General features: G+C 53.5%; 1 protein-coding gene across 1 annotated transcript in view; it reads left to right on the top strand.

Moving 5' to 3' along the window:
- The first annotated feature begins 2,003 nt into the window (after positions 1-2,003).
- BCAS4 (breast carcinoma amplified sequence 4) overlaps positions 2,004-8,311 on the top strand; it is a 61,386-nt gene continuing 55,078 nt past the window's right edge. Inside the window, exon 1 of the mRNA XM_012662438.1 lies at positions 2,004-2,101. Coding sequence (XP_012517892.1) covers positions 2,012-2,101 — 90 coding nt within the window. The 5' untranslated portion in view covers positions 2,004-2,011. The remainder of the gene's footprint in view (positions 2,102-8,311) is intronic.

The raw sequence follows: 8,311 nt of genomic DNA, 5'->3' as shown, positions 1-8,311 counted from the left end.
CAATCACACATTTAGGGAAAAAAAGGCTAGAAACAAAATGATTGTTGGCTAGCTCACTTGGCCCGGGGTATGAATGCATCATGGGGAACGCAGAGACCCCTTCCTTAGATCCCCTCCCCTGGAAGGGGATTTGGGCAATGAACACTTTTAGTTAATATCCCAGGCTTTTTGTTTTTTAATAAGTCATTTCGGGCATTCAAAAAATTTAAATATTATAACAAGCATCAGCTGAAGAAATAAAGCATTATAAATGTCGAAACCCTTCTCCTGCACCTCTTCCATGTCATTACCCTCCTCCCCGCCCCCGTAGCCACGTTCCGGAACGTGGAGGGCATCGCTCCCGTGCACAGCTTTGCACTTCTACTCCATCTGTCTGTATCCATAAACAATATATAGTGCCGTTTTGCATGTTTTAAAAACTGTGTGTTAATGGCAGAGTGCCCTACAGAGCCTTCTGCAACTCATCTTTTTTCCCTTAGCATTACGCTTTTGAGATTCCTCCACCAGGGGGATTTGTTGTGCGCAAGTCTATTTGGGCAATCTGAGGCCAGGTCTGGGCTTCCCTGGGGGAGGTCCCCAGCCAGCGGCAGGGGGGAGGGTCTGAGGCTGGTTCCTGGGTGGGTGTGTGATTTGTGGAAGGCTCGGAGCATCGGGAAAATCATGACAATGACGAATGACCAAGTGTGGGCGCAGGAAATTCCTATAAAACCTTTTTTCCAAGCACCTGAGGCCCAAGTCTTTGCCAAGAATTTCCCAGAAGATGACTTCAGCCTGAGGGCCTGAACATCTGGATACGGAGAAATCAGCAGTGGGCAGATTTGTAAGTGGGAATTGTGCATTGATGCACTACCCAAAAGGCAGGTCAAATACGTGTTTAGACCCCCTACTTGGCGTTTCGACTTTAACAGGAGGAGGGTGTGGGGCATCTCGTATATTTATATTTGCAACCCCCAAACCAGCCCATTTAAAAAACAAATTTAATGTTTAAACAAAAGTCATAAAAACGAAAAATCAAAACTCTAGACTTCCCTATACCTATTTACCTTTCAGTACTTTCTTCATTGGCACTGCTGGGGGGGTGCCGCCCCCGCCCCCGCCCTCTTCAGCCCCGGGCCTCCTAAGGAGTCCGGGCAAGGCTCGGAAGACGGCGGGTGGGGAGGGGAAAGGGGGGGAGTTGCAAAATTTAGTGCACTTGAGAATTCCCTGAGGGAGTTTTTTAAAAGCTTTCCTAAGAAGGAAAAGGAGAACCACCGCACCCCGGTTTCCCTAATTTTCAAGGCTCTCTGCCTGGCGCGAAATAGATGCTTGAGTAGGATGGGCCTGGGAGCCGTCAGCTTTAGGCTCTAAGTGCAAGGACCCCCTAGGATAGTGGCTCTCTATCCTGGATGCCCGTTGAAATCACCCCGGGAGCTTTAAAAACGACGGATGCTCAAGCCCCACCCCAAGGGTTCTGAGTTAACCAGCCAGGTGTGAGGCCTGGTTGCTGGGCTTTTAAAAACTCCCCAGGGGATTCGATTGTGCAGCCCGTGCTGGGAACCAGCGCTCTATCGGGATTCCGGTGGAAAAGGGTGGTTTGCACCGATGGTTCTCAAATTAAGTTGACGGTTCTCAAAGTTAGTTGGAACCACCTGGAAAGCTTCAAAAGATCCCGATGCCCAGGTCTCACCCCACGCAGAGACCGCGGGTGTCCCGGGCTCGGGAAGTTTTAAAAGAGCCCAGGTGACGGCAATCTGCAAGCCAGCGTGCCCGCCAAGGGTCGACCAGGTGGTGCGGAGGCGGCTGCAGCGCACGCCGCTCGCCACGGGGTGGCGCTGCACGCTCGGCCCGCGATCCGGAGCCCCGCGCCGCGACCGCCGGGCGCGCACCTGCCCCGCCTCCGCCAGGCGGGCCGCGGGGCATGCAGCCCGGCGTGCGGCAGAGCGTGCGGCGGGCAGGGGGCGGGGCTCCCAGGCCGGAGCGCGGCGACCGGTTCAGGGGCAGTCTCCGCCAGCCGGACCCCGCCGCCCTCCTGATGCTGCTCGTGGACGCCGACGGGCCGGAGCCTGTGCGCAGCGGGGCGCGCGAGCTCGCGGTCTTCCTGACCCCCGAGCCCCGGGCCGAGGTAGGAGACGGGGCTGAAGGGGGCTCGGGCTAGGAGGTCCGTGGCCCTGAACCCGCACCGGGACGCTGGGCTTCCCCGCAGCATCCTCTAGCGCCTGCAGTGGGGGCCCCTGGGACCCCCTCCTTCCCGGAGCGGTGGCCGCCTGGCGCTGCCCAGAGATGCGCGGCAGGTCGCGCCTGCTCCCTCCTCCGGGCGACGCCGTCCTCGGGGGCCCAGACTCGCCTCCCATCCCCACCCGGGCCCCCCGGCATCCGCCGGGTCCTCGGACGCCGGCCGAGGCGCGCTCGGAGCTGCTGCCCTTTGCCAGGCTGGCCCTGGGGGAGGCCCGACCGCGGTCCCGCCCCTGCCCGGGTCTCGGCCCGGTCCCCTCCGAGCTGGGCCCGAGGCCAGAGCGGCGCGGCAGGCTGCGGCCGCGGTCCCTCCTGTCGCTAGGAGGGAAAACACCACGTCTCTGTCTGCACTTTCTATTTTAAAAGAATAAAATGAAAGTAGTTCTAAGACTAGACCCTTTACCTTCCAGCGGAAGGCAGTCTGTTGACGGTGCTGTCAAAAAGTTATTTACCCAAGTTCACCAGGACTTATTCAGGGCCAGAAATTCAGCCATTCTCTTTTTAAATCACAGAAGCATTTAACGTAAAAGTGAGTGTCCCGCTTTCCTCTCCCACCCCAATTCTAGCTCTCGGAGAAAACCAGCATTAGCAGTTGGTTAAATCAGTCTAGACATTTAAAAATTGCATATGCAAATACCTATATAATCTATATTAATTTTTACAAAACCCCACCTCATGCCATAATAACTGTCCTGCAACTTGCTCTTTTTTTCTCAAAATAGCGTGAACAAATGGGTAGCGACTGCTAATGGGGGGCTATGGGGCTGCTTTTCAGGGTGATGAACGTGTTCAGGAATTAGTGGTGAGGGTTGCACAACTTTGCGAATATACTGAAAACTGCTGACTCATACATTTTAAAAGGGTGGATTTTAGGGTTTGTGAATTATATCTCAGTTTAAAAAATAACATGGACATATTTCCATGTCGGAATGGATCCGTAAGAACTGTCCAATAGAAATGCAACTGGAGCCACAAATGTGAGCCACCTATGTAATTTTTTAGTGTTCTAGGAGCCGCATGAAAAAGAAACAGGTGAAATTATCATTCCAAGATATTTAAGATGACAGTATATGTCCAAAGTATCATTTCAACATGTATTATTTTAAAGATAAACGAAATTTTCATTCTGTTCTTCATGCTAAGTTTTCAAAAGCAGGGTTGGTTTTTGTTTTTCTGTTTTTTTTTCTTTTCATTGCCTTTTGCCCTGGCTGCTGCATGGGCAGACAGTGGGATAGCAGACAAATAATAAAGCTTTTAATCCTGAATTTTCAGCACCTCTCAGTTTGGACCAGCTACCTTTTTTTTTTTTTGAGACAGAGTCTCACTCTTTTGCCCGGGCTAGAGTGAGTGCCGTGGCGTCAGCCTAGCTCACAGCAACCTCAAACTCCTGGGCTCAAGCGATCCTACTGCCTCAGCCTCCCGAGTAGTGGGACTACAGGCATGCGCCACCATGCCCGGCTAATTTTTTCTATATATATATATATTTTTAGATGTACAGATCATTTCTTTCTATTTTTTTTAGTAGAGACAGGGTCTCACTCTTGCTCAGGCTGGTCTCAAACTCCTGACCTTGAGCAATCCACCCACCTCGGCCTCCCAGAGTGCTAGGATTACAGGCGTGAGCCACCGCGCCCAGCCTTGGACCAACCTTTTAAGTGCTCAGTAGTCACACGAGGCTAGCAGCTTCCAGCAGCTTCCATATTGGAGCGCGTAGGTCTGCATCATTCTTGGGCTTCGTGGCATCCCAGTAATTGCTTCTATTTCCTGAGCACATACTATGTGCCGGCAGTGTGCTGAGCCGTGTTCATAGATTATGTCGTTGCATCATGGCAGTCACCCAGTGACTAGGATGCTGTTATATCTTTTATAGCTCAGCAAACTGAGGCGCTCTCAGAATAAATAACATTGTATGGATGTGCTGTAATTTATGGACCATTTGTAAGTGATTCAGAGCTGCTGTCTTTGCCAGGCTGGGTCCTGGGGGAGGCTCAACCCCCAAGTGCACCTTGGTCTGGCATCCCAGGGACACAGGGACAGGCATTCACGTTGTCTACTTAATTTTTCACGGGTTTTTAGCATCCTGAGTGTATTTCTTTTTCCTTCTCTCCCTTACTCTTAGCAGTGAGATGTCATTGTGCCCAGTGGCTAAAGCCCAACTTCGTTTCGTCTCTATTAGGAACAGTCTTCAAGAGAAACTGTGTGTGTCAATTTCATTTTCTCCCCCAGGGCTCTCTTTAACTCAGACGCGGCTGGCTCGTATTTATTGGTAAGGGACGTACTCAAGAGCCCAGACTCCTGATAGCTCCACGTGGCAGGAAACCCACTTAACGCGCTTGCTGAAGTTTATTTACCAAAAGCAACAGAAGCTGCACCAGCACGGAATCACATGCAGCGTCTCCTTAAAGGTTAATTCATCAGCCGATCCCTGAGCTGACGCTGCCTCCAGGCTGGAGAATGAGCTGGAGAAGGGCAGCCTGGCTTAAGAACAGGCCTGGACAGCAGGTCCTTCCCTACCAGCCCGGCTTCCAGGTCACTTTTGGCCTTTAAATGGAGTGGCAGGAGTCTCAGTCCAGCCAGCCCCAGGCCTGGGGTTTCTTGGGTTTCCCAGTGAAGTGGGGCTGGCTTAATTCAACAGCTGGAGCCCCCGTGTGTGCCCGGTGCTGCCTAGAGCTGGGGACACCACAGACAGACACATGAGGCCCCTGATGTCGTGGCACTGCCAGACAATAAACACGCAACAAATCAGACCTCTAAATGGGATGGCCCGTGCAGATGGGCCCTGGGGTTGTCTCCAGTCTTTGGGAACCTGTGATAAATGCTGAGAGCACACAACAAGGGGCAGGGAAGGGTTCTCTGAGACAGCCGGAGACGACTGAGGAAAGCACAGGGAAGAGGGAGTACAGAGATCCGGGAGGGCGAACAGAAGGTATTGTCTGGATGCAGTCAGGGAGGGCTTCCCTGAGGCAGTGTCATTTTATGGTGAGCCCTGAAGCGTGAATAGGAGTTGGTTGCTGGAGGAGAAAAACATCCCAGGCAGAGGGAACAGTCCTTGCAAAAGCCCTAGGGAGACGAAGCAGGTGGTTCTCAGGATGCAGAGAGGAGCAGCTGGTAGAGGGGAAAGCAGCGAGGGGGGGACCTGCTCTGCTGGGACTTCGCACGGCCTTCCCCAGCATTGAGGAGCCGCTGGAGGACGTGCCTTGTGATTGGTTGGCAGGTGAGTTACTATTTCCAGTGCCTTTGGGGTTTTCTGTCCAACCACCTTTTTTTTGTTCCTGTCTCTGTTTCTGGATTGAACTTCCTCTTTTAGGGGAAGTTTCAGGGGGGCGGTCTCTGGAAGCAGCTTCGTGATGGCAGGGAGAGAGAGATGTATACCCCTGGGTTCCCGTGATTTGCGAGAGAGGGGAGCTCAGGGGCCCCCACATGGCTGAGCACTGATGCCCACCCAGGGGGGAATTCCGGGCCAGGCTCTTCCAGAGTTCCATTTGGTTCTTGAGCTGGGACATGGGACACAGGGTGGGTTTGGCCCACAGATGGGGTTAGTGGCCTCCGTGGCAGGAAACGAAGGCAGCCAGCACTTTCCCACACCCAGCATCTTTGCCTGAGTGAGCAGAGGCTGATGTTCGAGAAAGCACCTGGGACTTTCAACCACATGTGGATTATTTTTGTTTTGTTTTGTTTTTTCTTTTTTTTATTTCAACATATTATGGGGGTACAGATGTTTAGGTTACGTGTGTTGCCCTTGGTTCCACATGTGGATTATTATCCCAGGACGTGCAGACTGGTGGCTGAGAGGCAGAATCTAGCAATCTCATCTCATTGGTTCGGTCCATGTGAGTTTTGAAAATGGAGAGTTTTCTTGGAAAAATCTGAGTTTCTTCTTTATTTAAAAAAATGAGCCGGGGGCCGGGCGCGGTGGCTCACGCCTGTAATCCTAGCACTCTGGGAGGCTGACGCAGGAGGATCGCTTGAGCTTAGGAGTTCGAGACCAGCCTGAACAAGAGTGAGACCCCGTCTCTAAAAAAAAAAAAAAGAAAGAAAGAAAAAACAAATGGGCCGGACATGGTGGCTCATGCCAGTAATCCCCAGCTACTTGGGAGGCTGAGATGGGAGGATCTCCTGAGGCCAGGAGTTCAAGGCTGAGGCCAGCTTGGGCAACAAATGAGACCCCATGTCTAAAAAACCAAAACGGACAGTCTAACGACAATAGATCCGTGGTCCCTAGTGTGGCCCCATTTACCACAGTCCTCACTGTTGCCTGCTGCTTCCTGGTACTCAAGCTAGGGTCAATTACCATTTATCCTTGAGCTCGAACATTTGATTTTTCTATAGTCAGGATAAGAGGAAAGGGAAATCTTTCTCCAAGACGTACCCGGACAAAAATAGGAAAACATAAGTTAGCCAAAGATGGCCTTGAGTTTCAAGAAAAATATGGGAGAAGCTGTCTCCTTGTGGAAACTAAGAATATTCTATTGTGCCCAACCTGCAAGCACCACGTGCCTCTGGGGAACCTCCTGGCTGGTGCCCCTGGGCTTTCAGGTTCGGGATATGGGGTTAGACGTCTGCGGAGGGGCTCTGGGGCAGGGTCTGCTGTTTCAAAGACGTAGTTCAAAGACTTATCCCTTAAATCTTTACGGCCAACCTGCTGTGTGCCTGGCACTGCGCTGGGCACTGGGTGAGGCCAGCAAGACAGACCTGGTGCCTGTCCTCAGGGACCAGTCCAGTCGGGGAGGGGTGAGCAGGCTACTAACGATCAGATAGAGTGACTCACTGGGGACAAATGCTGGGCAGGGGACACCTGAGGGGCCATGATAGAGACTGAAGGGGGCACGGGGAGGCCTGGCAAGATGAGCAGCCTGTGCTCGGCCCACGGGGGATAACGAGGACCTGGGCCTCGGTGATCATGGTGGGGTGAGGCAGGGTTATCGGGCCTGGGCGCCATGGGGATGGGCTGAATTCTGTTCTAGGGTCGTGGATAAAGGACAGGATCTGATTTATGGAGTTGGGGCTGCGGTGCTGGAAGGTGTCGGGGCTGGAGCGGCAGCAGGGAGACCAGAGAGGGCTGCTACGGCCAGGCGTCCTGTGTCAGAACCTCAGGGGTGTGGGGAGCCAAGGCCGAGGTGGGTGCTTCGAGAGGGCAGCCTTTCTCAGAAGCAGCTCCTAACTTTGTACCCACAGCCCTGCCCAGCAGTGCAATGAGCCGTCCTCGGGGCTCTGGCAGCCATTTATCACAGTGCACCCTTGCTTTGGGTGACGGTCCCCAGGCAGGCTGACCCTCAGTGGCAGCACCAAGAAGCTTTAAAACAACAGGTTCCCAAAGATTGGAGACACCCCCAGTGCCCATCAGCGCGGGCGTCCCAGAAGCAGTGCCTCTCGTGAGGGGAACGCACGTGCTGAGACTCTCGCTGCCGTCTTCTCTACATAAAAACAGAAGGCAGAAAATACGTATTTTCATGCACCTGTAAACAGACTAAATCAGTCTCTAGCGTGGGGTATAGCCATGGCCCAGAGCGCTGATACAGGGCGTAGTTCCCAAACTTTGCAGACTTGGGCATCATTTGGGGATCTTTAAAAAAAAAAAAATGCCAATGTCTGGCTCCCACCCCTGGGCAATCTGATTTAATTGGCGTGGGTTTTAACCCAGGAGGGTTTTAAGCCTGGGAGTGACCAGTCTGATTGGTCAGTTGGAAAATCCCTTTGGCAATTGGAGGAGAATTAATTATTGGGGGACTGCTGGGAGGGGGGCCCGGGCCTGGGGATCTGGACTTCTAAACACCCCCCCAGGTGATTCCGATGGCTGGGCCTGGTTGGGGCTGCCCGCCACTCTGGCCTGGTGCCGGCAGGGGTGCAGGCTCGTGTCCATCAAGTGGGATCTGCCCCAGCATCCGGGTGCCCCACTTCCAGGGTCTGCCCCATGCGGGCAGAGAGCCCAGCTGTCCTGCTTGCCGCGCTGTCCTCACTGCCTGGTGCCTGTCGGTTGAAGAAACATCCCTTACAGGCATGTGAGGCCCCGGCGCCCTGCCTGGGTCAGACAGTCTGCGAGGTGGGATGATGCCGGCTCTGGAGCCTCTGGCCTGGGTGCAGATCAGGCCCTGTGTCCCCG

This window comes from Propithecus coquereli, unplaced genomic scaffold (genome assembly GCF_000956105.1).
Source record: "Propithecus coquereli isolate 6110/MARCELLA unplaced genomic scaffold, Pcoq_1.0 Scaffold765, whole genome shotgun sequence".
Lineage (NCBI taxonomy): Eukaryota > Metazoa > Chordata > Mammalia > Primates > Indriidae > Propithecus > Propithecus coquereli.
This window is presented reverse-complemented; position numbering and strand designations above follow the sequence as displayed.